The sequence below is a fragment of the Ilyonectria robusta genome, assembly GCF_021365365.1.
Source record: "Ilyonectria robusta strain PMI_751 chromosome Unknown BGZ61scaffold_62, whole genome shotgun sequence".
Lineage (NCBI taxonomy): Eukaryota > Fungi > Ascomycota > Sordariomycetes > Hypocreales > Nectriaceae > Ilyonectria > Ilyonectria robusta.
Genome location: NW_025764496.1, coordinates 40,876 through 67,864, shown reverse-complemented (window position 1 = coordinate 67,864; position 26,989 = coordinate 40,876). Strand labels below are relative to the sequence as shown.

The following is a 26,989-nucleotide window of genomic DNA, read 5'->3' as shown; positions in this document are numbered from 1 at the left end:
AAGCGATCAAAAAAGTTGAAATACTATACAGACAAATGCGATTGGTTTAAGGTGTCTTTATCTAGTTTAGTCCATACCTGGATGTTGCCACCATTGTTGACACTTGCGGAGTTGAGCGTTGAATCTTTGAGCGCAGATGTCTATGTCGATACACAACACAGCCCACGATTTCCGATAAAACGCTAAATAACAACAGAATACACTGTTCAAGTTAGTCACATGAGTTGTGAGGTAATTGGGTAATTGGACGTTAAGCAAAGCTAAACACCTTCTTCCCTTTGAACCATAAGTCAAGGCTCAAAGTAGTATTGCATTCTCTATCGTGATCTATGTCGTGAGCGAAAGCACATATTTCGACAGGCTCTATTTAGAATTGGTGATAGGAAGGGTAAGCCAGCTAGCATCCTTCCCGACGTGGAGAGTATTGTTGCCATCGAAAACTTTGGGATTGCGATCATCCTCGTGGTCATGAGAGAAATTACCCACGCCTTGCGTGTCATGACCCGCGATCTCTAGGACGAGGGTCTCTTGAGGCTCAAGCACAACATTAGTCGGCCAAACTTCAACATCGACCTCGTACTTCTGGTTCTCCTCCACAGGTTGCACATCGCTGCTATAGTAGTTGCGGTGGGGAATAAAGTCCTTGTGAAACTCGTTGTCGGCGTCCACCTTTCGAAGAGACACTCGCAGCCAGCCCTTTACTATGGGAACAGGATCTCCCATGGTGCCCGTGTAGAAGACCTCGTTGCCTTGGCGGTTCAGCTTGCGAAGCGTGACGAAAAGGTCAATATCTGATGGTACTGGTGACGTGGAGGATTTGCGAGAAGCCGACACTGTCAAATGGGCGACGATGTGGCCTGTGATCTCTAAAGTGGACGGAGTGGTGTATTTGAAGGTGATTGGCTCGCTGCACGAAACAATGTTAGTAATTCTAAGACCAAAAGAAAAAGGGGACAAGTCCGAGGAGACAAACCCTTTCAGTGCATCGTAGCCAATACTACCTAGCTCGTCAGATGGCTTTGTATCAAGCTTACTGTCAGGCTTGAGGAAGAACTTGGTGTATTCAGTTCCGGGCAACGGCCAGTCTACCTCGTCTCGTTTTGGGAAACCTCGCTCACGCTCCGGGTCGTCGACGCCAGCCTCACCTTTGCGTAGAGTAAGTCTAACACGAGGCTGCTTTCCGGTCTTCCAGCCGTCTTTGTCATTGTCTTTCAGGAAGGCGTTGAAAAATGACAGCTGCAACTCAGCCGACTCGGGATAGTAAAATGGGAGATCGTGTCTCCCAACGATGAAATGGAGGAACTTATACTGGGAGCTGGCACGCATCCAGCCGAGCACATTACCGCGTAGGTGAAGGAGAATCCCACCCTAAGAGTCACCATTAGACACCAGTATGGTAGCTAGGAGAGTAAGTTTAATGCTTACCCAGTTAGCAATGCTAAGGAGAGGCGTCTGAATAGATGCAATATCAAAGTCCCTTGTCTTGTAATAGTCCTCGTCACGGTATTTGTGCACTGCTGTGTCTACTGTCTGGTTTTGCCGATTCTTCAAGAGAGTCTCTTCGTCTAGATCTCCCTCGAGAGTATCGTCACCCCATTGCCGAGCAGCTCGACCCGGTTTACCATACTGATTGGTATCAACAGCGTTGGTCCACCAGAATTCTGATTGAAGTGTTAGCAAGCGGACATACCTCGTGTTGAACAGACTTACTGATGAACCGATCTGAAAGAATGCCTCCATGGCGCACTCTATCGCGATAATAGTCGCTCATCCCCTCCCAAGGAATGATAGCGGCTAACCCTTTCGGCTTGCGTGCCGCTACTCGCCACTGGGTGCCAGCGAAGTAACTGATGCCGAGGAGGCCAACCTTGCCCGAAGACCACTCTTGCTCGGCCGCCCACTCAACGACATCAAAGAATGCCTCGCTAGTGCCACGGGACATAGTATCAAGTAGACCGGGACTTTGGCCGGCGCCTCTCTCATCGACCCTGACAACGATGTATCCCTTACCAGTCCAGAAGGCCGGGTCAGGTGTCTCCCAAGCAGCATGTGCAGACTTCATGTCCGGGTTCACTTGCTCCCAGCTTTTCTTGAAGAAAATACCATAAGGCACATCCTTGCCATCTGTTCAAGGGGAGTCAGCAATCAGATCATGACTTGAGTGCGCTCCCCGATTCACGTACATGGGCCGTAGGTGGCAACAACCGGATACTTATTGCCTCCATACGGAGCGGCATCATTGGGGAGGAAGACGTTGCACCGCAGCAAACCCGTTTCATATGTCTTGAGTGGGATGTCTACATTCTTCAGGAAAATGTAGGGAAAGTTATCCCTGTCAACCTCGAGGAACTTATTTTCGGCCATTGTGTTTTCAGGACAAATATAATCACTGACTGAGTATGGAGTGCCATAAGACGAAATTGACTAGAGTTGACTGCTCAATGTGGTATTCTTATGTCTCCAAAACCATCTTTACCCAGCCTAGTATGGCCTGCTTGGTGGTATTCTCACAAGGGTGACCCGCCCATCGGCTCGGGACCACACCACCCGAGCTCTCCGAAACAGCAACGCCTGTGTGAATATTTCAAGCTTGTCATATTGGTACAGATCGTGAATTATCTAGCCGGTCAAGGTGTAATGACTACCTGGAACCACAATTTCAACACAAATCTTTGGCATCATCAGCATCCACTTGCATTTCACAAATCACTGTCGTCGAACCAATATGGCGACTGAAACAAGGACGACGGCGAGCACTCGCCAGACTAACGCACTTCAACTGGAAGCATCGACATCGGAGGTGTTGACCGAATATCAGATCCATCACTCGTCGGCCTCAGCTCGCCAACGAAATGGGGAACCCGGCATCGTCATCGTCGCTGGTAACATTCCACGCGAAGCGCAACCAGCTGATTTCGACGCCACCTTGGCTTCTCATCCTCTAGTCCCGTATCCCGTTTCCAATCCTCATGGCTGGTCCGGCAATCACAGAAACGTACCGGATTACCGACCTGTGAATCGGCACCTTGACCCGGAGCAACGGCGCCAAAAGCCCTTGTTCACTTATGTTGGGGGCATCATGGTTGGGGGATGCTGCATCATGGCGGTAGGTCATGTTCACAGATATGATCCAGAAGCTATCAAGGAAAAACCGGCTGCTAACCTTGTCCAGAATTGGGCGCAGTTGTGGAGAGCCACAGCGGGTAGATTCACGGATGTTGGTCTTTCGAAAGTCGGTGGCGAATGGTAGAGGTGGCTCAGGGACCAGAGGCATGAGCCGTTGCATGTACTATAGAAGCCAATATTGTATCCAAAGTCACCCCACGCCCCCATGACACGGACCTTAAGGACTCAAGAAGCCACTGTATCTGGAACCACAATATTGTACGCAAGAAACTCATCGGTATTTTGGACGTGAATCGCAAGGTACTTCATAGGATACGAACTGAGCTACTGTTCTACTTAGACATTGCATGTGAATTAAGTTCTTAATGTCTATGAGAGGCGGGCATGAAGAGTGGGATATTAGTCTAACACAAAAAAGCGGTGGCCACGGGGAAATATAATTAACTCCAAGATCCCAACTGGTATTGACTGTTACACATATTGACCAATTCCCAGCACTCTCCTAGAAAGGTGTTCGGGCCAACATCATCTTCATCTCCAGCAGCACCGGCGGCAAACATGGTCGCCATGAAGTGATCATCGGTTCCATGGGCCTCCTTGTATCGAGGGTGCTTCATGAGCTTGGTAACTGCTCGCCGCAGAGCAGGGCCAGTATTATTCGTGATTGTATCTTCAACGGCTTGGCGGAACTCCATGGCGAAGTCACCCGGAGGAACAGGTTGGGCAAAGTTGTCCTTGAAGCGAATCATCCACTGCCAGTGATTGCGATACAGATTATGGACCGAACCCCCGCTCCCGATAATGAGCGTGTCCTCATATCGTAGGGGACGCAACGCCGCTCCAATCTTGACATGCATGTGCGGATCGTATCGGGCATTCATGGAGACGATGGTGGTAGGCAGAGGAAGGCAGTTTGGAAACATGCGAATAATGATGAGAAAGGTATCGTGAATCCAGTCAAACTTGCGATTGGCCTGCGCATTGATACCGGCAGCTTGAAGCATGTCGATGACGCGCTGGCCACCTTCGAGATCTGATACCATCTTGTATGGCATATAGCGGGCTTCAGTCACGCTGCCGACGGGGTCCTTTTGCGCGTTCGGGTTCATGCTGACTTCTACTGTATCATTTGGGGCATCCCAGTGAGCTCCCTACGTAAAATTCCAAGATGGTCAGTTATGTGTAGGTACAGCTAGACCCAGATTTGAAGGCACCGGTAGGGGGAGAGATTCAAACGAACCATCATGACGATTCTCTTGACACCTCGCCTCAGGGCTTCATTGCCAATGCCTTCCCAGATCTTTGCTGGCTCCGACTCTTCACCCAGCATCATAGTTGAGCCATGGGCAAATAGAAACACGGGAGTTGGAGCCAAAAGAATATGGTGAGCCCTGTTCATGTCCGACTGTGATGAATGATCGACATATTTACCTTTCTGTGTTGGTAAACTTCCCATCTTGGCCGAAGTTTGCAATTCAATGAGATCAAGACACACGTCGCGAGTACTCAGTCTTAGAGGATGGTGTTTTATTGTAGCGAAGCCCCGAACCATCCGCACAAGCCTTCCGGCTAGACCAGGTACTCATGGAAAGCCAAACAAGCTCATTCACACTGGGCCGGCCCATCGCTGTGGAGCCGAGCCGAGCGTGGTTGTTCTCCGCGGAAGCTCGGTCGTAGAATGCGAATTTGAGCTCACCAGACAAAGTGCATATCAAAAACCATCGGAGAGCTGCCCTGGAACGTGAGTCTCTTCACAGTTTTCTTTCAAGGTCATCACCGGACTTGACTGTCATGAGTTCTGCATCCCCCACCCACACGTATCGCACCGTCAGCGCGGCATGGACCGAAGGCCGGCTGGAGAACGTGCTGCAGCGGCAAAAGGAGCTAGCTGCTCTGCACAGCAGTGTCAAGAAATCATCTAGTCGCTTGATCAACGCTCTCAATCAAGGTGAGTTTGACTCAATCCGACCCATGGGCTGGCCGGCCAAGTAGAAGCATAGTTGATACCCTGCCAGATTTACACACTACTGACGAGAGCGCCACTGAAGAACTTCAGTTGACGCTTGACTCGATCAGACATCTCTACGACGGCCTCAACTTCCCAGCCAGCCTCGCAAACGAGCGATCGATCAAACAAGGCGCTAGTCTAGTAGACAACCTGGTGCCACTAGGGCCAACACTCATTGACCCAGCCCCTCATGCCCCAGTTGCCAGCACACTCATCCCGCTAGCAGCGGCTGTGGCAGCTGGAAGTACGGTAGTCGCATTGGCGCATTCATCGGTTCCAGCGGTTAACGATGTGTTGCGACAAGTGCTTAGAGAGGGCATCGATATTGAAGCCGTTGGCCTCACCGACAACGACTCTGCTAACACGCGCCAGCAACTCGGTCTGAAGCCGTGGGGCGTCGCAGTGCTGCAAAACGTACGCGAGCACGCTAGGATAGCGAAGCTTGTCTCTCAAGCGAACCCGCTGGTGCGCAGCCTCTCACCGCCATCAGGCATTTGCGCCGTCTTCATCGACCGCAGTGTTCAAGATATCGCGGCTGCGGCAAGCCATCTCCACCATTCTGTCCTCACCACTCCACGGCATCATCCTTTGCGACTCCCCAGGCTTTGCTTTGTTGACGAAGCAATCATTGGTGACTTGGAGGCACTTTTGCTTAGCGCTGGTTCGGGGTCCATTGAACCGCTACAATATGATGACGACGACGACAAGACCCAGGCCTTGTATAAGCAGCTCAAGTCTGTATTTCCCTCGCTGTCTAAAAAGACTTCCATTGGCACATCCCTCTCGCTTTCCCCGGTGGTAGCCTTAAAGCGGTCCGAGTATGTGCATTGTCAAACATCCTAATGATCGTGCTCTGACCTGAGGCTCTGTCAATTTAGTCCCATCACTGCCGAAGCTATCCGCCTAGTTGCTCAGTCGATCGTAGATTGCCACAGCGGAATACTTTTAATTCCCACTCGAAGCCTCGATCATGGCATAGACCTATTAAACAAGGTGTAAGTGTGCTAAGAAAATCCCGTCCCGCATAACAGACACGGCAGCTAATCCCGACGCCACAGAAATGACAAGATGCCTTCCCAAGCGACCTATGTCTTTGGAGAGTCCAAGCCAAGTTTCTACGTTGCCGCATTCAGCAATACTGTCCAAGTCTTCATCAATGCTATTCCACCATGTTCACTTAGTATGCATCAACCTCCGAATCATCTTAATAACCATGACTAACCACATCCTCAAACAATAGTCGCTGTTGCGCCTAATTCGGCCTCCGTATCCAACCGCGTCCTGTACTCGAGGGAAGACTTTTCAGTCAACAAGCCTGTTAGCCAGGTCTCCCTCAGGTCTGCGACGGCGGTTAAGATCGACTCCAAGCCAGTGTGGTCTTTGACGTCGCATACCTTACGTTTGGGGAAGATCAAGCAGCCTAAGGGAGGAAGACTCAGTTATTTCGAGCGTGGCCTAATTCTTGGATTGGCTTTAAGTCTCGTGGCCATCTCGGGATTATCTGTGGGTGTTCATCGTGCTGGCCAAGTGTATTTCAGGCGTACATGAGAACTGCTGTAGCTTGTAGACACAAAAGACTCAACTTCAACAACTAAGATCGATCGTCATACAATATACAATGAGAAAATGCACCTACATAAGACCACGTTTCGGGATGGATTAGGACAAGGTACTCCTCCGAGTGTTAAAGAGGGGGTCTTGTCCCCCGTAGACAAGCCATAATTATCTTCAAGATCATCCGTAAACACCCTGTCATAGCGCTCCTATCTCAAAAACAGATTTTCTCATTGGTCGTCTGGGTACTAATGTAGAGTACTTCGGCGGTCTCGGCATCACAGCTGGTATCAACATGAGGTCACAACTCACCTTCCCGAAGACTTTATGAGCCAAGCCCATTTACGGCACTCCGCAATGTGCTAATCGTTGCGACAACGAGCTGGCATGAGGAAATTGGTCCCAATGCGAACAACAGCCTCAGGCATGTAGCCTCGGCCACGCGTTGTGCTCGTGGTTGTGGAGCCGTGTGGACAAGCCGATCGGCAGGGCGCTACACATCACAGCACAGGGTCCTTGTTAGCGGTTAGATCAACGCGTCTAATGATATCAATACTTAAGTAGAGGTACCAGCTGGCGTATAGACAAGCAAGTAAGTATCAACATAGATCATTAGCCATGGGTCTCGCATCTCAAACCCCTCTCCGCCGCGTGGTTACACACCACAAAGGCACCAAGTCAGCTGTCCTCATCGACGACGAGCTCCGGCCATTTCCAGGCTTCGGTAGCAATGCCATAACTGTCTGGCAAAATGCCCAATATCCCGCCGAGCTGGTCAACCAAGATCCAACGGGATCCCCAGTCATCTATACCCGCGGATCCTTGATTCGAGTCGTGGATTTTCCTCCAAACTCTCAAGGGCACAACCACGGAACTGCGTCACTGGACTACGGTATCGTGTTTGACGGAGAGCTGGAATTGGTTCTCCAAGATGGCTCACGAACCATTGTTCGCGCTGGGGATATCGTCGTTCAACAAGCTGTAAGTACAGCACAGGGAAGAACCATCCTAAGTGTTGTGATGCTGACGAAAATATCTACATTAGACTATCCATCAGTGGAACAACTTGACTGACAAGCACGCGCGTGTCGTCTTTTCTCTTATTCCTTCTCAGAAAAAGACGGTGGACGACGTGGGTGTAAAAGATGAGGGAGTGCCAGAGGAATATCTTCCTCATGATCGATAGAACAGCTTTGTAGTATTGATTACATAGCCTACATCCTAGAAGCATTTGTGAATGTTTTGAGCTTCCAGCGAACCTTTCTTGTGAATTAGACCTTTGTATAGTGGCCCAAAGAATGGCGTAGAAAAGAATATTGAGCACATCACGTCATGTGAGGCCGTGCTATCTTGAACGTGACCGTTGCTTGGTTTACTATTATTCAGGGGCTTGGATATTGGGTCTATATAATCTTTTCGGCTCCGGGATAATCTTTACACTCTGTTTCACTTTAATTCCTCTAGGTGCGTGCCACGCACATTTTGATAATCACTAGCGTATTTGTTGTCCGCTCCATCGAGAGCGAGTTTCCGTTGGCACAGAACCTCCCCCCTCCCCCCCAAAAAAACAGATTCAACTGAATCACGAATTGAGAGGCTACTGAAGGCACAGCCACGTAAATTTGAGGTTTATTGGCACCCACGTCTTCGTTAACAACTACTTCCCGCACTATATTCACTGAAAAATGAAATCGTGATATCTTGAAAAGCCATGGTTGTCAAATTTTGAGGCTCTTTTCTAAGAGTTATTCTCAATGACGCGAGTAACAAGATCACTACATAACTTAGTCAGTACGCCGCCGTACAACTTGAGGAGCCACTGATAACTTACGTGTCCATGTATGCTCGAACGGTAACAATCTTGCCTGCATCATTGAAACCAAGAACCCAAGTGTATTCATTAGGGAATGGCTTTCCGTCTTTGGTCTTGGTGTTGACGGCCTTCAGCTCTACGGCAGCTTGATTGCCATCGACGATGATGTTCTGCGCGACAAGATACAGGGGTCCATCCCAAGTAGAGGATAGCGCTTTCGTTCCCTCGTGGAACGCAGCAGCAGACTTGTAGTGGCCTGAGATCTTGCAAAAGGTGCCTATCCTCATGTCAATTGATGCCGTTTCACTCGTCTAACGATGGCAGCGTTTACCCTTGACCGTCCAGTCCACGTTAGGATCTACATGAGGCCAGAATGATGCCATGTCGCCTCGCGCAGGGCCTTCAAAGACAGTTCGAACATGGTCGTGGGTAACCATTTTGAGGATTGAGGGCGATTGTGTAAGCTAGGTCAATATCGGTAAGCGTGAAGTAATATGCGTAGTAAGACTGGTAGAAGGTGCGCATGAAGGGCTCTCAAGTATGGAAAGAAATACAAGCTGCTGTGGTAGACCCCGGCTCATTTCATTTGTGTCTTGAATTCGGTGTAATTGTGGCCCGGAAACACTGGTTTCGGGTCGATGGAAACTTGACGGTGTGGAGAAGCCGGCCATGTAGTTTGCTAGCTGACCATGCAGCCGGTGGGGCCGAACCAACATCCCCCCCCCCCCCGTGAAGACCGTCTTTGATGTTAGCATCATCTAGCGGAGCAATAGTGAGGCTAAGATTCCGCAATATTGAGCTACTCCCATTTAGTTGCTCTCGAGACTGGCTCACTGTTTCGTGGCCTAAAGTGTGTGGTATTACATTCGGCGCCTGACGTACTGGCTTATTACCTATTATAACGTGTGCCTCTCCCCCTTTAGCTTGGCGTTCTTCAAAACCGAAGGTCGTTTTTACTTTTCCGAGTAGTTTGCAAAATTTTCAAAGCCATCTTTTCTACACCCAACATGCCTCTTAAAATCATTATCGTTGGTGCTGGTCTCGGTGGTCTTGGCAGTGCTATCGCTTTGACTCGTGCCGGCCATGACGTTGAGGTACGTAGGCCATTGTTTCCGATAAAGAGGACGAAAAAGCCAATTCATTAGGTCTTCGAGCAATCTTCGTTCTTAAACGAGGTTGGAGCTGCGATCCATATCCCTCCCAATGCCACCAGAGTCCTCAAACACTGGGGTTGCGATTTTGAGGATCTGCAGGCCACCTTTTGCAACGCCATCAAGGTTTACGACAAGACAGGAAAGCTCATCTTCATCCCTGCGGTAAGCACGCACCAAGTCTGGCCTTGTATAAGTCACCAACTTACGCTAATTCATCTCCTCAGAGCACCAAAGAACTGCATGAAAAACTCGATACTCGAGATGCTTGGCTTCTCTCGCATCGCGTCGACTTACACAACACTCTGAGGAAGCTAGCAGCAGACGAAAAGTACGGAAAGAATCTCAAGATCAACCTTTCTAGCCGCGTCATATCTGCGGTAAGTCACAATGTCCATCCTTCCAAAATCCACTCTTGTTGTTGACGTCATCGCCGCGTTGTAAGTGATACCTGGCTAACAGTCCGTCTTGGTTTAAGGATGCGGATGCCGCTGAAATTGTTCTGGAGGACGGTACCAAACACCGAGCCGATCTACTAATTGGGGCAGACGGGGTGCATGTGAGTAGCAAACCCGTTGAGCCGGGAAACATTCATGCTGAGACTAGTTGCAGTCCAAAGTCGTCGCCGCCGTGACTCAAAAGACGCCAGAACGGAAGAGCACAGGGCAAAATACGTTCCGGTTCTTGGTCCCTATGGAGAAGATTCAGGCCAATCCGCTCACGGGTCCCTTGTTCGCTAAGCTTGGCATCGCTTGCCAGCACGTCTTTGTCACATACGATCGTCGTCTCGTTGTTTATCCTTGTCGACGCGGCAAACTGCTCAATATTGTCGCTGTGCATCCAGCTAAAGACAGCGGACTCGACAATGAATCCTCATGGCTAGCTGGAGGCAAGATTGAAGATCTGATAGACAACTACAGCGAATTTTCGCCCGAACTCATCGAAATGTGCAATCTGGCGGAAGATCTGAAGCTCTGGAGCTTAGCAACAAGAGATCCCCCTGAGAAGTTCTACAAGGGCAGGACTGTGTTGGTAGGCGACGCTGCTCACCCCATGCTTCCTCGTAAGTCCTCCCTTACCGAGAGTGTTACACGCTCTAACAGCAATAGATCAAGGACAAGGTGGTGCACAGTCCTTTGAGGACTGTGCAGCTCTTGGAACTTTGTTCCCTGCCGATACAACTGTAGATCAGATTCCAAGGAGACTTGAGTTGTACAACAAGCTCCGTTATCACCGAGCAGTAACCATCATGTTCATGTCCAAAATCAATGACGAGAGGCGAGGAGAGATGATGGAAGACCTCCGCAAGTTTGTGCCTGATGCGCAACTTCCGAACAGCATGTTTGAATACTCGTGGGATTCATACGTTGTTCGCGATGCTCAGGAGCTCCTGAAAACTGAAACCAAAGCTTGAAGCACAACACAAGCGGTTGGCCTATCATGGGTGGCGGGCTAGTATAGTTGGTACAAGGGCAGAGTTTGTGTCGCTTTCTCGGACTCTGAAAATGTGTTTTTGTTTTTCGAATTGGCTTGGCGGGTGCTCTACTCTTCTCAGTATCGAAATCTCTATAGCTTTTTCTTAGCGAACCGCATTCAAATAGTTTCTTGCCCTTGCACTTGTGAGCGCGAAAAGAGGATATTTAAAGGTAATATGATATGAGAAGGATCTCGTGATAAAGTCGTGGCATAGGTCAATATGAGAAACGGTCTTGGAGTTGTGTGTCTGCATTTTACAGAGAGGTATAGAGAGCAATCGTAAAACAGTTGGCTTCATCAACATACGAAGGCCGGATGAAGGGATTTAATTTGAAGTATGAACGATGCAAAAGAACACAAACATGTCTGACAAGAGTAAAGTTTTGTACGAGAGTCTTCCCAGACCGTGGTACGCAAGGGTACGCTCGAACGACCTCGTTCAAAATGCTGTAATAGGGCAAATTTCCTCCCGCAATTTGCGCCTCCGTAAACAAAATCCAGTCCATTGCACTACTGGTAGGCTACCTTCGTATTCTCTTCATATCACAACCGAAGTCCCTGCATTGGAGACTCGGCACAGTCGGTACCCCACACGGATGTCTCCCTATATCCGGCTTTCCGGGGACCCGGAGGTGGCACTGCGAGTTACTGGGCCTCGACCGCCGGCTTGCTTACCTGAGCATTTGATCCATGCTCCGAGATGGGTGCATCAAGAAGGCCCATAAGCTGTCTGATGTTATGCATCACAGCTCGTGTATATAACTCAGTTTATATGCCTGGTTTGGTGCGTCAATTGTTCGCTATTTCATAAGTCAATACGCTAAGCAAGATGCCAACCATCAAAACGACGACCATGACACGTCAAGTAGACGAAACCTTTTCATCTTCCAACCTAAAGAGGGACGAGTTCACAGAGTCTGATCATTCCGATATTCCGCTTGAAAAAGAGGAATGGCCTGTCATTATCATCGGCTCGAGCATGGTTGGCAAAACCCTGGGCCTCCTGCTTGGTTATCATGGGTATGAGCTCTCAAGCCACCTTAAATGCGGGAACACAGTTAATCATGAGCCAGTGTCAAGTCGATGTCGTTTGATCGCCATGCCGCTGCTGGGACCCATCCTCGGGCGGCTGGCTTGAACTTCAGGACAAGCGAGATCCTTCGTCAGCTAGGACTTGAGGACTTTACATTGGAGCAAAGTGCGCGTGAATTTGATCTCAACGCCGGCATGCTTCTAGTTGAGAAGCTCGTGGGCGGTAAAGTCTTGAAGCATCTCCAAGAGCATGACCCAGAAAAGGTCAATGACATCACGCCCTCCAGCTGGGTGTGGATTTCTCAACGCATGTTCGAACCCATCCTCGGCGCTCACTCGGACAAGTACGACAGTGTGCAACTGCACGGACACGAAGTTCTACTTTACGAAGAGCTCGAGGATGGAGTGGTGGTTGTGGTCAAGAACCTAGATTCGGGTATTATTAGAAAGTACAAGGCGCAATATGTGGTCGCCTGCGATGGAAACCGAAGCCCAACCCGCCAGAAAGAAGGCATCTCTTGGGATGGACCAGGTGTCCTCAGGAACAGCCTTAGCGTCAGCTTCAAGTCTGACCTCAGCCCTTTCATTGGCAAGAGAATGGTTCATGGCGTCATCTATGTGGCAAACGAGAAGATTGGTGGCGGCTTTCGTCTCGAAAACGAAGGAAAGGAGGGGCTTCTCATGGTGAACAACGTGGGACCCAAGGCCGACTTTGCACCCGGATCCGTTACTTTGCAAGAGGCTAGAGAATATTTTTATGCGTGTTCCGGCCTTGCTCCGGATCAAGTGTCGCTTGACATTCAGTCCATGAACTTTTGGACGATGGCGGCATATACAGCCGGCATCTTTGCCAGCAAAGGTGGGCGTGTCTTCCTTGCTGGAGATGCTGCTCATACCATGCCACCGACTGGAGGTTTGGGAGGAAACACTGGGATTGCAATATGCTGTCTGTTTGATATCGAATGCCGCAGGACTCGAACTGACTTATTTGTGATAGGACGCTCACAACATCGCATGGAAGCTTGCGTACGTCTTATCCGGCAAGGCGTCTTCCTCCCTGTTAGACACTTATAGCACTGAAAGGCAGCCGATAGATGAGTTCACCGTCCTGGAAGCCTACAACCGATTCCAAAACCGAGTTGTGATTCAACAACCACCTGCCCCCGAAGCTCCCGATATCGCCATAGAACTGGGATACAGATATCCCCGGGGCGCCTTTCTGCCGGAGCATCATTACGAGGTTCCGAAAAAGCTCTACGACGATCCATCTCTCCCGACAGCGGTGCCAGGATCCAGGTTTCCGCATGCTTTTCTTGAGGACACTTCGAGTCCCAATAAACGCATCTCGACAATTGATCTCGTGAAGAAGAATTTCGTGCTCATCACCATCGAGCCAGATTCCCCCTGGGGCCTAGCTGCTGGTCAAGCCCCCATCGAGTTGGATGTACACGCTCTGCACGCGAAGTCTAGTCCGTACAGGGACTCAAAGGGCTTGGTTGAAAGGAAGTGTCGCCTCAATATTGGTGAAGCGATTCTTGTACGACCTGATGGTTTCATTGCTTGGCGAGGCGAGAGGTCCGACGATGGCCATGTCGCACAATTAAATGGTGCATTGGAGGCCATTTTGAAGAAAAGATTTTAGGGTTCAAGTCACAGCCAAGTAGTCAGATCAAATCCGAGAGTTGAATACTAGGACCTAATCGATAGGGGCTTAACAATAAGGCTCCAAGGCAACGCTTCACCCAGTAGTGTTGCATCTAGTGGATGGAAATTATCATGTGTGCGAGAAGCTCTTGATATTCTTCCTATCTAGTGAGGGTCTTTGGATCAGTCTTATAGACGATGAGACTGACGATGACCTCGGATGACCTCGGACAGCCGAGAGGCTCCGGATCCGTCGGAGTCTTTGGCTTCAACTAGCTATTGATAAAATCAAGGAAAAGCTAGGCCTAGGGATAAGCTGATGACGAGGCCGGTGACGAGGCAAGTGGCGATGGATGCCTATGATGACAGAAGGAAAGCTTCACTTCCGTCACAACTGCAGAAATCTGATATCCCGATATATGTGACAAGTAGTCCTATCTAAGTGGCCAATCTTGGTGAAGCCAATTTGGTCATTTGTCTCCGTCACATGGCCAAATTCTAGAGCTGGAATGGACGCACATATCATACCCTTTTTATCAAGTCGTATGCTGACGCTGACCACATCTCTAGGGGCGTATTAGTGGTCTGCACAAGCACCTCCCAACCTAGACAGAGTATCTACCAAGACTGCTGGCCGAAAGGATAGATCATTCCGCTGCCAACAATTTTAATGCAACCAACACTATCCCAGGAAAGTTCCCGGAATAGCATCGATTGGTTGACATATGCAGACTACAATACCAAGATTAGCAGTGTTTTCGAGTTAGAGCGGCTTTAGATGTAGGTCTTTCAACGTCTAGCTTCATTCCACCCTTGTGTCTACAACTTTCACTACCTCACTTGCTCTCATATCTATTCCAGCTTTTTTCTGAAGCAAAGATTTTAATATATTGGTGATAATTTACCTCTTGAATACAATTTAGTTCACCACGGGATCCAATAATGGAACCACGAGATGGCTATCTAGACTCGCCCCAAAGTGAACAGTATGACGACCTTTGTTCTTATGCGAAGCGCCAAACATGGCGGGAAATTCCATAAAGCTCATGTAATGACCAGATACCTTGAGAGTTAAGTACTCTCCCTCATCGAAAATGATTCCGCTAGGCCAAATAGGGACCTCGAGTTTGGTGACAGTGCCAGCTGGAATCGCCTTTGTGGTGGTGTTGGTATACTCTGGCCACTCGCCAGTAAATTTAGCAGACTCTGGGACAACCTTGGTTGCAGCGTGACTTCCTCGAAGACTGCCAGTAGGCCCTAGATACTTGAGGAAGCATGAGTCCGCAGCCTCGGAATGGTGCTTCAGCGGAGGAATCTGCTCGTTAAGCGGCACATTCATGTTCACCAGTGGCTTCCCAGAAGCATCGGCCTTTCCCAACTGCACAAAGACGTCAATTTCGTCTTCGCTCTTGTTCTCAATGTTGAGGACAAGCCAGGAATATCCTAGCAGCCACGTCTTCTTCGTCAACCTATACTTGAAGTTGAGCTCTTCGCCACCGGCAAGTGGCCCTTTGGGCACAAACTCGGCATCATACGAAGCAGACCCAGCTTGGCTAGTCGGGCTTAACACAAGCTTTTCGTCGGCAGATAGGTAGAGCTTGGTGTGCTTTGTTTGCGGAAGGGGGAACGATTCGAGTGGAAGGTGAACAACAGGAGGCTATAGCAGGCAAGTTAGCTTCCTCGTTCTCGTGTCACTTTGAAACGAGGGATAATTCATTAGCTCTTACCTTGTTAAAGCCGAGAATTGAGATTCGAATCCGAGGCGTGCTTAACCAGTCATTATGCTTTCCTTTCAGATAGAAGTCGAAAAATTTGGTCAAGTCGTCTGTGTTTGCTGGGTCATACAAATCTGACCACTCCTGCTTGGGGTGGATTCGCAGCCTATCAAAATTAGTAGGCTGATCATTTGACCGGAATCACAGATAGCTGGTTTTACAAGACAAAACGCAGCCCGAGACTCACCACTTATCCTTGGAATCCAAAGAGTGGTAGGCGCGGATTGATCCGGTTGTGTGGAGGGAGCTGGAGTAACTTGCGAGGATATAGGCCGGGACCTTGATATTCTCGAGCTTGGCCCGCTTATCCTCCCAATAGTCGTTAAACAGCGGGTACTTATCCAACATATCAACAGCGGCCTCACTGCCGTTTCGGCCAACCATAGTAGTCTGGAGAAATCCCCACATGGTGTCGTATGGGTATGGGATACCGCCACGACAGAGAGTATCCCGGTAGAAGTCAGCAGCACCCTCCCACGGAGCAATGGCGGCAAGTGATGGAGGCCGCTGAGCGGCGATGTGCCATTGGACCATGGCAAGCCAACTATTACCTGCGAGGGCAACCTTTCCAGTGCACCAGTCCAGCTTGGCGATGTGCTCGATAGCATCATAGCCGTCTTTGCCATCTTGGGCCCCGAGCCATCTATTCTTAATCAGTCTTGCTTGTCTTTTACGCTCGAAAATCATGTTTCGACACTCACGGAACGATGCCCTCCGAATCCCAAGAGCCTCTCAAGTCTGCGTTGATAATGGCATAGCCTCTAGCAGACCAAAGGGCGGGATCAAGACCCTCAAACTTTTCATAGCCACTGACGCGGTTTTGCGGAACACCAAATCTTCCAGGGAGCATATCAAGCGAGTTGGGACCTGCCAGTGTCCATGTTAGCAACCTATTACGCGAGATGACACGAGGGATGGGATGGGCCTGATATTAGAGGAGCTTACCATTGCCCGTCTTTCCATATGGACTCCAAATCAGGATCGCAGGGACCTTCTCATTGGTCTTGGGGCGGAAAACATCAGCATACAGTTTAACGCCATCGCGCATAGGCAAAGTGATGTCCTTTTCAAAGATGGTGTCGACTTCAAATGCTTTGTGCTCGGGACTGAGGCGGTGACCCTGGGATAGCTCTTTGATGGAAGGGTTGAAAGGAGCGTAGGGCAGGCTACCCTTGTCTCCAGGAGTGATGGTCGAACCCAGGACAACATCGACGTTTCCGATGCGGAGAGACATTGTAGCGTGAGATTTGTATGTAAACTACCGATGGCTGTGAATTCACGATGACTCAAAGAACAAGGAGCTGAAAATCCATCTCTTATTAGCATGTGTCGGTCACCATGGAGTTCACAATCCCAGCTTTACCTAGCTCCGGGATAAGTCCCGTAGGGCCGCGGAAGTTGGCCTAACTCATCAATACGTACTCCATACTCCGTAATCTCCGTGCCGCAGCTCGGTATCCCCACAGAGTCGGGTCGGCTCCACCGCGACCACGCAAGGAAATACGGGTGCTCGGATAGGCGTGGGAACCATCAAACCAAATCGAGCAAAGGCTAGCAAGAATGTTAGCAACGGGGTAGCAATGTTGGGGCAATGGGCGGTAGCACCCGGTGTCAATGAACCGCTGTGGAAAAAAACCACCGGATGATGTCGAATGGAGGACAACAGACGGCCCATATTCCAACCCCTCAGACAGCGACTGAGATCATAGTATCAAATTGTCGGGCCTTGAAAATAATTGCGGCTAGGATATTATGAACAGACTCAGTCGGGCGATCTTCATCGATCTCGAACGGTGGAAACATTGGCTTTGAAATATTTTAAAACCCCGTGAGGAAATCTGTATGTTTGCCATCGTGCCAGCAACTCGCCCTCGAATGAGCAGACAGCTGCTAGAATGGTTCGTCCATCTAGGTGAGCAACCATAGAAGATCTGAGCAGTGGTTATCCTTTTTTGGCAGAACGCCACGAATATTATTTGAGGATAGATACGTGTCTTTTGTGATTGATGGGCGTTGATATGGACAAAATTTACATTCTAGTCTCGCTCCTGGCCAAAGAGTTCTTGGATAGATTCTGGAACGAATGAGGCAAACATGGCCCTTCTAAATACCATTGAAGAATAGAATGTCAGTCATGCAGATATATCGCCTATGCCAATTATGATAGCCGACAACATGTTAACACAATCACCCAACCCCAGCATATAAAGACACGCGAGTCTATATCTCAGACGTCTGAATGCGGAGAGGGCCCCGTTCAAGTGCTGACAATCTCTCATCTATGTCTACTAAGCATGCACTCGCTTCTCCTGTTGCTCCTTTGGCCCATCCAGCGGTGCATCGACTTCCATGGTGAAATCTCTCTTGGGATCATTAATAAAGAAGGAAGCTGTCGAGCAACCATTAGTTTCGTTTTCATCTAAGTAGATAGGGTGTGTTTATACTTACCGATGACAGCGATGGCGGACAAAGCAAGTCCGAAACCATAGAGAGGACGGAGCGATGTGATGTATGCTTGGCGTAGACCATGAACGCCAGCCTGGATAATCTCAGGAGTGATACCTTCAATCGCGGCAAAGGCATTGTCGTCGTGGTTGTTCAAGGCCTGAATAAACGGACCAAGGGACTCCGATGGCAGGCCAAGAGGAGTGACAGCTGAAGCAATATCCTTTGCAAGGTTCTTGCTTATCTGCGAGTTGAAAATGGCGTTGCCAATTGCGAAGCCGATTGCTGCACCGGCAGACCGGGCAGTAATAAGGGCACCACTACTAAGTGCGAGTAGTTCGGGCGGTGCGCTGAACTGGGCTGCCACCACAATGCAGGTCAAGCATCCACCAAAGCCGAGGCCGAGGAAGATGTTGAAGACCCATGTGTTTTTGTAATCGCCGAATCCGACGGACATCCAGCACGCTGTAGAAAGGTTAGAGAAAGCCCCAGATCCATTTGGCGAGTACTCTTACCATAAAAGATGACACATCCAACATACGAGATAACCAGGGGCCATCTCAGCTGTTTGCTCCAGGAGCAGTACACGGAGGCAACGATACTGCCAAGGACGGCTCCCATGAAGACGACGGAGAAATTCAAAGTAGTCAAAATCGGGTTTGACTCGAATAAAACGGAGATTTCTAGAGGCACATAGGTGTTGCCCACGAAAAATGCCATGCCTTCGGTGAAGATGAGTAGACATGCGATTGCAAAGTTCCGGTCGTTCGAAAAGAGACCATGGTGGAACAGGCCGTCCTTCTTAATGAAGCCTTCATACAGTGCCAAGCAGACTATGAGAGTGATGCCGACCAAAAATGGAGCGAGTACATGGGCATCCTTCCACGGGAAGGGGTTTTCAGACCAGGTCAGTCCAATGCAGAGGGCGGTGACGGCAACGGCAAGCGTAATGATGCCCACCCAGTCGAGCTTCTTGAGCTTCTCTCGCAGCGTCAAGTTGATCTGTTCAGCGCGCGGAGGCGGATTGTACAGGATCAGGATGACAAGAGCCGTAAGAGCGAAGATGCCCGTGTTGAAGTACCAAACGATGCGCCAGCCACTCGGGTTCGTCTTGGTGAGGGCACTGCCCATCAGGAGGCCGACGATGGCACCAAAGGCAAATATACCAGTGACACCGCCTTGGGCAGCAGGACGAAAACGACGAGGAAGGATCTCGGATGCTACAGCGAAAAGAAGCGGCTGCGCCGATGTAGAAATGCTCGCGAGAGCGTTGCCTGCCAGTGCCATATCGATGTCGGTGGCACGCGAGACAATAACGCTTCCCACAACAGCAAAGGCACATGAGATGACCAGAAACCATTTACGACCCCTGTTTTGCTTTAGTCAGCTTGATGTTTTTGGGGTGGACAAGTGGTAAGTCAAAGCCTTGAGTCAAAGCTTTGCGGTGGACTGCCGACAGTCCCCTGGATCTCCCTCGTGGAATATATAGGAAGCAGCTTCTTACCAATAGTCAGCGGCCTGTGACACAGGCGCACCCAGGGCAAGGTTCACAATGGGAACAGACTGCGATATCCACTGGACCTTTTGGGTACCACCAATGTCGGCGACCATAGTTCGGGCAAGCTATGCAAAGGTGAGTCAGCGAGGATGAAGATGAGGAAGCCCCAAGGAGCTGAGTTTTACCGTGACTTACTGAGCCAGATGATATGATGACCATCATTTCGGCGAAACCGACCGCGAGAATCGCCTATCTGGTGTCAATACCTGGTGCATGATTGCGAGCCGGACTTGTTACCAGATATACGGTGACACATGTAAAGGTGAGACCCTGGTAATTGGTCTCCTCGATCGTGTCATCTCTGTCATGAGGCACCGGCCGCTCCAGCCTTTCACATTGCTCAACGAAGCCCATATTGCTCTTCTCCGCGTGGGATGCCTCTGAAGCCATGTTATCAAAGATCCAAGGATAGTCTTGTCGTGGGAGACGCTTCTCATCCAGCGATTTCTTTGTTTTCCAATGCGGCAGAACAATGACTAGATGGGCCGCTTGGTGCTTTATGTGAACAATCGAGTAGATCTAGTACCAGTGTCCTGGTTCGTATTGCACCCACCGGCAAGGACATGCAAGGTTGCAAGAGCCGGTGGGGTAAGGGGAAAACGCGGGGAAGCTCTGAATCAAGTTAGCTGATCTGATAGTTACAAGACAAGCGTATACATGCCAGGCGCGATGTCATCTCCACCAAGGCCCCCTCTCATTCTAATAAGGTGTCTTCGGAAGAAGCGGAAAAGTCTGCATGGGGGGAGTTTACGTGCCGTATCAAGGAGTGCGCTGGACGGAACAATCCCGAGCACTCTGTCTTCGTCAGCTGGAGGACGAGTGTTAGCCCAGAAGGGCACAAGTGGTCAGTCTTAGTGTGAGAGATCGGTGTCCCGGAAGAGAACGACGACTAGGTGAACAATGACAGACCATAAGAGAGGGTCAGGCTCACTGGGGATGCTCACGCTGCCAACGGTCAAATGGCTTGAAATGATAGGGGAAAGTTGTTTCAACAACAAAGGAGCGGTTTCCCATGTTGCGTAGAACAACGGGCTATGGTTTCACACCTGACTCAGGCAGATTCAAAGCTGCTCGTGTCGCGGTCCTCGGCAGCTTTCGGGGCGTATGGGGATACAAGAACACCACTCTAGGGCCATGCCTCCTTCACTTTACCCCCACTTCATCAACGCCTTGGGATATGTCTCACGTTGGCTCGGAATGGACCAAGAAAATACTCGTCATTTGCCCAACAAAGACCAAATACAATGGTTAGAGAGTGTAGTTGAGTACCGATAGTGGCGTTTGAGGTACACGCACCCAAGAACAGACCACCTCTTTCCGTGTTCCGCCCGCGCTCACACTAGGTACTCTTGTCTCGCCCTCTTCCCAGATCCCTGTGGAGCCGCTCCACAATTTGGGTCAGCCGTTCATGGTCGCATCCTACCGGCCTGTCCATCTTATTCACAATGACGGCCATAGGCAGTCCTGCGCTACGGATCGCTAAAAAGCATCTCTGTCAACACGGAACAGGTGTAAATCACGCACACTTCACTACTTGCAAGAGCACTGTTTGAAGCACAAGACCATGGCTGAGGAGCTTAGCAAGGCCGGGTTTTCTGGCCGTGTTATCGATAGCAGCTCAGCGGACTTTGCTGCTGCATCTCATCGATTCTCTGCCATTTCTGAAGCCAGAGCACAATACATCGCATTCCCGAGGACTTCGGAAGACGTGTCCATCGCCATTGTCTACGCCACCCGGTTTGTCTTACCTCACAATTTTCCTTTGGGAATCGACTAACCGGCACATTATTACAGAGTGAAACTGAGGGTAGCCATCAAGTGTGGAGGACATCACGCTTCTGGTGCCAACAGCGTAGAAGATGGCCTCGTCATCGACCTCAGCGAGCTCAGATCTGTAGCACTCAACAACGACCGGAGTGAAGTTACCGTCGGCGGTGGGTGTCTTTGGGAAGGTGTCTATACCTTCTTGCGAAACGAGGGCTTGGCTTGCATTGGAGGAGGAGTGCACAATGTTGGTGTTGGTGGCCATGTCACCGGAGGTAAGTGAACAAGTCGGAAAGAAACCATGTCTCGACCACTTTTTGATCAACTCATGCTAACCCGTTACTCAATTAGGTGGCTATGGCCCGTTAACTCAGAAATACGGAATGGGTTAGTTTTTTCTACACTGTTTAAGTAGCCACAAAGTGTACTAAGTTGCACGCCAGCATGTGACAACCTCATCTCTGCCACCGTTGTTCTCGCCGATGGAAGGATTGTCACTGCTAGTGACACTGAAAACTCGGATCTCTTGTGGGGTATCAAAGGTAAGCCACGTGCCTTCCTTACGGAAAAGTTCTACAGTTCTGAAGCTGAATTTATGCCTCAGGAGGCTCCTCAAACTTTGGAGTAGTGGTGGAATTCGTGTTGAAGACTGTTCCCGACCCGGTACGTGCCTCAATGAAACAAGCCCTGTGGCAAGGGTGACATTATCAGAGTCTTCATCAACTGATACTCATCGTATTTATAGGGATCGTGGGTGTTTCGCTCGATTGCTCTGCCTTCTTCGGACCTTCCAACCATAACTCCACGATTTGTGGTAAGTGTGCAATGGGCCAGGTTCCAGTTGGGTAATTCTTACGTTATCTCAGGAATATTGCAATGCCAGCAAGGAGAAAAACGAAGATGTCGTCTTGGTCTTTCTGAACTTCGTCCGCGGTCCGCACAACACGGTGAGTTCGTACAAGATGTGCGGCTTTGTGGCATAGTTGAAGTACTTGACGCTGACGCTTTGCTAAAAATGTAGCCTCTTGTAATATTGAACTTCACCTTGTGTGGGTCGGGAGACCTGTTCTCGGGGCTGTTCGAGTTTTTTCTGGGAGGCTTGAGCCCTCTGTCTGATATAACCACAAGCTACCCTTCCTTAGTTGAGCTTAGCCACGCCCTTGACAGATTATTACTTGCTGGCCCCAGAAGAATTGCGACTGGAAGTGTCCCTGTCGTGGATATTTCTCCAAAGCTCGTTCATGAACTTTGGCAACGTTGGTTGGAATACACAGACTCCAACCTGGACGTTGTTAGTACCAAAGTCGTGTTCGAGCTGCACAGAACCATAAGACTTCGCGCGGTGAGTTAGATCCGTAGGAATATTCCATCTGTTCATTCTCTTGGCCTCATTGCTGCCTTTCCCCCCTTTCTGACGTTTGTACTTTTACTGTAGGAAGCCAGCTGTTTACGTATCACAGAGCCTGTGCACAATATGATTCTCATCAGCGAAGAGTAAGTGAGATCTATTTGTTAAGAGTAAGGGAGTCCGAAACTGACAAACTACATAAGGCATAACGAGGCAAAGAACGATGCTCTCGCTCTTAACTGGGTCCACGAAACGACTCAACTGACACGGCAACGCCAGACTCACGACTGGGGAACGGATTTTGGAGTTTGGGCAAATGCTAGTATGCGAAATGAGACTGCTGCGGACTGCTGGGGGCTGAACTACCCCCGCCTCCAAGTGCTTAAGGTAAGATTCATTTGCTGTTTGAGAGGCGGTTAATGCTAACAGAGTGTGCCTATGAATAGGCTAAGTATGACCCAACATCTGTATTCAACTGTTTTTTGCCAATTGAGCCTACTAAGTAACGTATGTAAATAAGAAGCACGCTGCGCTGCATTCGGTTCCTCAATAACCTGTCGTCATTTTCCCCGTGCTTTAATGCATCAATTCAGCCCGAAAGACCATTCTGCGGCCGGTCACGTGTCTGACAAGTTCTTGAGATGTGACGCGTCTCCCAAGGCACAACTATCGTTCGACATACTTCAAGACAAGCGTTCGCGGTTTTGAGGCTGCTGACGCCTATGAATTTTCCAAGGGTGTATGCCAATTGCTATCGAGAGAATACTTAATAAGGACTATATAGTAAGGGGCGAATGGGTGGGCCGGCGTAGGGTTAGAGGTAAAAGAAAAGAAAAATCCCCGATTTTTATAATACCAGACCAGATCAGATAGATAGACAGACAGATAGAAAGACAGATAGAAAGACAGATAGATAGATAGATAGATAGAAAGAGTCCCCTCTTTAAATTAAAATATCAGAGGTTATTTTAGAATTTAAGTTAAGATATAGTATATATAGAACTTAGTTATTTTTAAAGTATATTTAGAATAAATAAATCTACAGTAAATTAACAATAGTAATATATAAATTTAAAAATAAACTAGTAGATAGTATAAAATAGTATTTATATATTAAATTTTTTTTTTTTTTTTTTTTTTTTTTTAGCTTTACTTAATATTATCAGATAGATTAAAGCTATATAGTAATCTTAAATAGTAGGAATAGTATTTATATATTATAATAAATATATTTATTTTTACTATCTAAATATATATTGGAATATATATAAAAATATAAACTTTAAAACTTTAGCTAAATAGCTATTTATTATTTAAATATTATTATTTTTATTAATAAAATAAAAATAATAAAAAAAGCAGCTAATAATATCTATTATAAACTGGATATTATATAATTAAAATAAAAAATATTTTATAATATTAATTATAAACTAAATATATCCCTTAATAAGAAAACCTAATATTTAAATTTACTATATTTTTATTATATATATTATAGTTATTAAAACTTAAGTTTAAATTTTAAGCTGCTTTTTCTTTTATTTGCTAAAATTCTATCTAACCTTTTTAATTTAATTTAACCTTGATATATATACTGATAAATTCTATAATCTAACTTTTAGAATACTTTAAGATTTTTAATATCTATAATAACCTGTTTTTATCTGAATCTACCCTCTAGCTAGCACTCTAGCTTATTAGTATCTATTAAGAGATTAAAGTGCCCTAATATATATATACCCAGAAGGGGGACTAAAAGCTTAATAGTAAAAAAAAAATACTAATAATAAAATTAATCATACAGATTATATACCCAGTCTATTTAAAGGCTAATAGTTTACTTAGATAGACTATGGTTTCTAGTCTAACTATTTACCTTTTATAATACCTTAATAAGCTATAGTAATAGCTGTATCTTAAAAAAGCTAGGTTTACTAGAAAAGCTAGATTTGCTGGAAAAGCTAGATTTTAAAAAAGGCAAAATCATAATAGATATAAAAGCTCTATAAGTCCTCTTATATTCCAGTTATCCTTCCATCCTTATACATATCACAACTAACTATAATAACTAACTGCTATACTAACTAATAAGATATTTACTTTCCGTTGAATAGTATAGACTGATTAGGTCCCTTCTAATTGTTGCTATATTACTGCTTATACTATAAAAATCTAATATACTGAATATATCTATTATGCTTATACTATAAGAATACTCCTAATACCTATATAATAATTACTGATATACATAACAGTATAGAGGGTTATACTTATAGACTAGACTAGGTTATTATTTTATCCACCTTAAGTATACCTTCTAATAGAATTTAATTACTACTTAACCCAATTAAAACTCTATACTACCTAGCTTTACAAATCTAGATATACAGTTTTTAACTTTAAAATACAGTAGTAAATTAGTTAAATAGTATCTCTATATAATATATCTTATCTAGCTGTAAGTTAACTTTTATAAATTCTTTTAGCTTCTTAACTAGCTGTAGAATAGATAATATTATAGTATCTATAGCTATATATAGCTAGACTGTTTTAGCTCTAGCTAGGCTGTCTAAATTAGTTATATCTAGTATAATAAATTTACTAATAACAGCTAGATTAGAGAAGCTAAAAGTAGTATATAATAAGCTGTAATTATAAAATAAGATTAATTAATTCTTAAGTTAAATATAGCCTTATAAATATATCTAAATAGATAAAGTATATTTTAGAAGACTCTTTTATAATATTTATAGCCTATATAAATACCTTTACTATATAGTACCTACTCTTACTTACTTCTAAAATTAAATTATATCGGTATATTTTTAACTCTATATAGAATAAAAAAGCAGCCTTCTACTAGATTTAACAGTACTAAATAAGATATCTACAATACTATTACCTAGCTTGTTGCTACTAAACCAGGCATATAAATATATCTTAACATAATCCGCCTAAGAAAGTATATTAAATAGCATACTACTCTAGCTAATAATAATAGTATTAGGCGCGGCAGTAAGAACAGCAGTAATTAAAGACAGCACACTAAAGATAAGTTATAATATAATTACTGTAAATAGAATAAAATAGTAAAATAAGAATATTATATCTAGTAATATCATTGTTAAAATCACTGTTCTAACTACTGTTTCAAATTCTGTACAGTTACGTGCTTGCACGGTGTTAATAAGGGACTTAATCTATTAATCTTAAACCTAATTACAGTCTTTTGCCTCTTCTAACTACTAAGCACATAACCTCCTCTACAACATCCCTCTATAGGTTCCCTTAAGTTCTTGTAGTTATTAATTCTTTAATTGCAAGTTAACCAACACCACATTATTTATCAGCTATATAATCTATACTAAATAGTCAGGACTATACAAGCTCTAGAGAAATTCCTTTTCTATCAGAGAAAGTATATTCCTTCAGCAGTTCCAAATAAGAATCTTAACACAGCATAGCTCTTCAGTCACAAAGCGTTATAGAGCCAAATCTCTACTAGCTAGCTTTTGGATAGTATGGCAGCTAAAGACCAGTAACCCCACTAGATAAAGGTCCTCGGGTTCGTCTATTTGGATTTCTATAATATCTTGCAGTCCGGACTTTTAAGCTGCAATTTGCAGCTTCCCAATAAGGGTTGGGTTATTCCTGATTATATCATACAAATTAAATTGAAAGCTATTAATATATTGCCGATTGGGAGAGACCTGATCGGTCTATGTTATTCGACGGAAAGCCGATATCTTCAGTTGGTTAAGTCGTCGGTTGAGGTGTGTATAAGGATGGAAGGATGACTGGAATGGAACAGGGCCTGCAAAGTTTTTATATCTATTATGATTTTGCCTTTTCTAAGATCTAGCTTTTCTAGCAGATCTAGCTTTTCCAAGATGCAGCTGTTACTGTAGCTTATTAAGGTATTAGGAAAGGTAACTAGTTAGACTAGAAACCTTAGTCTATCTAAGTATACTGTTAACCTTTAAATAGACTGGGTATATAGTCTGTATTATTAATACTATTATTGGTGTTTTTTTTTTACTGTTAAGCTTCTAGTCCCCCCTCTAGGTATATGTATACTAGGGCATCCTAACCTCTTAATATTTAGTAATATTTAGCTGGTATAGTAAGTTAGATAACTAAGTTATATTAATAGCTAAAAGGCTAGTATTTTAGTAATAGCTAGTTTCTTAAATTAATATATTAGTTATCTAGTAAGAATTACTGGGATTATCTAGTAATTCTAGTAATTTTAAATTATAGTATTTATATAGTAATTTAAGTAATTTATCTAT

General features: G+C 46.6%; 11 protein-coding genes across 11 annotated transcripts; 6 read left to right on the top strand and 5 right to left on the bottom strand.

Moving 5' to 3' along the window:
• Positions 1 to 363: 363 nt before the first annotated feature.
• BGZ61DRAFT_541453 (Alpha/Beta hydrolase protein) lies at positions 364 to 2,364 on the bottom strand (the record flags this gene model as incomplete). The annotated part of the gene is made up of 5 exons (XM_046255048.1): positions 364 to 907; positions 974 to 1,368; positions 1,426 to 1,661; positions 1,711 to 2,124; positions 2,184 to 2,364. The coding sequence occupies 5 exons, from the start codon at positions 2,362 to 2,364 to the stop codon at positions 364 to 366; spliced, it is 1,770 nt and encodes a 589-aa protein (XP_046094303.1).
• Positions 2,365 to 2,743: 379 nt separating this feature from the next.
• On the top strand, positions 2,744 to 3,250 carry BGZ61DRAFT_308378 (uncharacterized protein; the record flags this gene model as incomplete). The annotated part of the gene is made up of 2 exons (XM_046238773.1): positions 2,744 to 3,106; positions 3,173 to 3,250. Coding segments are annotated over 2 exons (441 nt in total), but the record flags the coding sequence as incomplete, so codon positions are not given.
• A 316-nt stretch (positions 3,251 to 3,566) lies between these two features.
• On the bottom strand, positions 3,567 to 4,525 carry BGZ61DRAFT_373683 (Extradiol ring-cleavage dioxygenase, class III enzyme, subunit B; the record flags this gene model as incomplete). The annotated part of the gene is made up of 2 exons (XM_046242270.1): positions 3,567 to 4,277; positions 4,367 to 4,525. 2 exons carry the CDS (start codon positions 4,523 to 4,525, stop codon positions 3,567 to 3,569), a joined length of 870 nt encoding a protein of 289 aa, XP_046094301.1.
• A 392-nt stretch (positions 4,526 to 4,917) lies between these two features.
• On the top strand, positions 4,918 to 6,682 carry BGZ61DRAFT_500580 (uncharacterized protein; the record flags this gene model as incomplete). The annotated part of the gene is made up of 5 exons (XM_046251570.1): positions 4,918 to 5,074; positions 5,142 to 5,952; positions 6,013 to 6,129; positions 6,193 to 6,314; positions 6,375 to 6,682. The coding sequence occupies 5 exons, from the start codon at positions 4,918 to 4,920 to the stop codon at positions 6,680 to 6,682; spliced, it is 1,515 nt and encodes a 504-aa protein (XP_046094300.1).
• A 624-nt stretch (positions 6,683 to 7,306) lies between these two features.
• On the top strand, positions 7,307 to 7,874 carry BGZ61DRAFT_541450 (uncharacterized protein; the record flags this gene model as incomplete). Its single annotated transcript, XM_046255047.1, has 2 exons — positions 7,307 to 7,669; positions 7,734 to 7,874. 2 exons carry the CDS (start codon positions 7,307 to 7,309, stop codon positions 7,872 to 7,874), a joined length of 504 nt encoding a protein of 167 aa, XP_046094299.1.
• Positions 7,875 to 8,426: 552 nt separating this feature from the next.
• BGZ61DRAFT_487077 (uncharacterized protein) lies at positions 8,427 to 8,938 on the bottom strand (the record flags this gene model as incomplete). Its single annotated transcript, XM_046249931.1, has 3 exons — positions 8,427 to 8,463; positions 8,520 to 8,778; positions 8,833 to 8,938. The coding sequence occupies 3 exons, from the start codon at positions 8,936 to 8,938 to the stop codon at positions 8,427 to 8,429; spliced, it is 402 nt and encodes a 133-aa protein (XP_046094298.1).
• A 570-nt stretch (positions 8,939 to 9,508) lies between these two features.
• BGZ61DRAFT_541448 (uncharacterized protein) lies at positions 9,509 to 11,066 on the top strand (the record flags this gene model as incomplete). Its single annotated transcript, XM_046255046.1, has 6 exons — positions 9,509 to 9,595; positions 9,647 to 9,817; positions 9,880 to 10,032; positions 10,131 to 10,211; positions 10,265 to 10,715; positions 10,762 to 11,066. The coding sequence occupies 6 exons, from the start codon at positions 9,509 to 9,511 to the stop codon at positions 11,064 to 11,066; spliced, it is 1,248 nt and encodes a 415-aa protein (XP_046094297.1).
• Positions 11,067 to 11,957: 891 nt separating this feature from the next.
• Positions 11,958 to 13,802, top strand: BGZ61DRAFT_487075 (FAD binding domain-containing protein; the record flags this gene model as incomplete). Its single annotated transcript, XM_046249930.1, has 3 exons — positions 11,958 to 12,148; positions 12,202 to 13,186; positions 13,248 to 13,802. 3 exons carry the CDS (start codon positions 11,958 to 11,960, stop codon positions 13,800 to 13,802), a joined length of 1,731 nt encoding a protein of 576 aa, XP_046094296.1.
• Positions 13,803 to 14,723: 921 nt separating this feature from the next.
• On the bottom strand, positions 14,724 to 16,813 carry BGZ61DRAFT_373609 (Alpha/Beta hydrolase protein; the record flags this gene model as incomplete). The annotated part of the gene is made up of 5 exons (XM_046242262.1): positions 14,724 to 15,461; positions 15,532 to 15,685; positions 15,767 to 16,222; positions 16,281 to 16,446; positions 16,525 to 16,813. 5 exons carry the CDS (start codon positions 16,811 to 16,813, stop codon positions 14,724 to 14,726), a joined length of 1,803 nt encoding a protein of 600 aa, XP_046094295.1.
• Positions 16,814 to 17,867: 1,054 nt separating this feature from the next.
• Positions 17,868 to 19,635, bottom strand: BGZ61DRAFT_500574 (major facilitator superfamily domain-containing protein; the record flags this gene model as incomplete). The annotated part of the gene is made up of 6 exons (XM_046251569.1): positions 17,868 to 17,968; positions 18,028 to 18,489; positions 18,540 to 18,707; positions 18,804 to 19,026; positions 19,168 to 19,393; positions 19,529 to 19,635. The coding sequence occupies 6 exons, from the start codon at positions 19,633 to 19,635 to the stop codon at positions 17,868 to 17,870; spliced, it is 1,287 nt and encodes a 428-aa protein (XP_046094294.1).
• A 1,511-nt stretch (positions 19,636 to 21,146) lies between these two features.
• On the top strand, positions 21,147 to 23,200 carry BGZ61DRAFT_500573 (uncharacterized protein; the record flags this gene model as incomplete). Its single annotated transcript, XM_046251568.1, has 11 exons — positions 21,147 to 21,319; positions 21,377 to 21,621; positions 21,698 to 21,733; positions 21,790 to 21,888; positions 21,951 to 22,009; positions 22,092 to 22,191; positions 22,247 to 22,293; positions 22,368 to 22,688; positions 22,782 to 22,840; positions 22,898 to 23,081; positions 23,141 to 23,200. The coding sequence occupies 11 exons, from the start codon at positions 21,147 to 21,149 to the stop codon at positions 23,198 to 23,200; spliced, it is 1,383 nt and encodes a 460-aa protein (XP_046094293.1).
• Between the last annotated feature and the right edge of the window lie 3,789 nt (positions 23,201 to 26,989).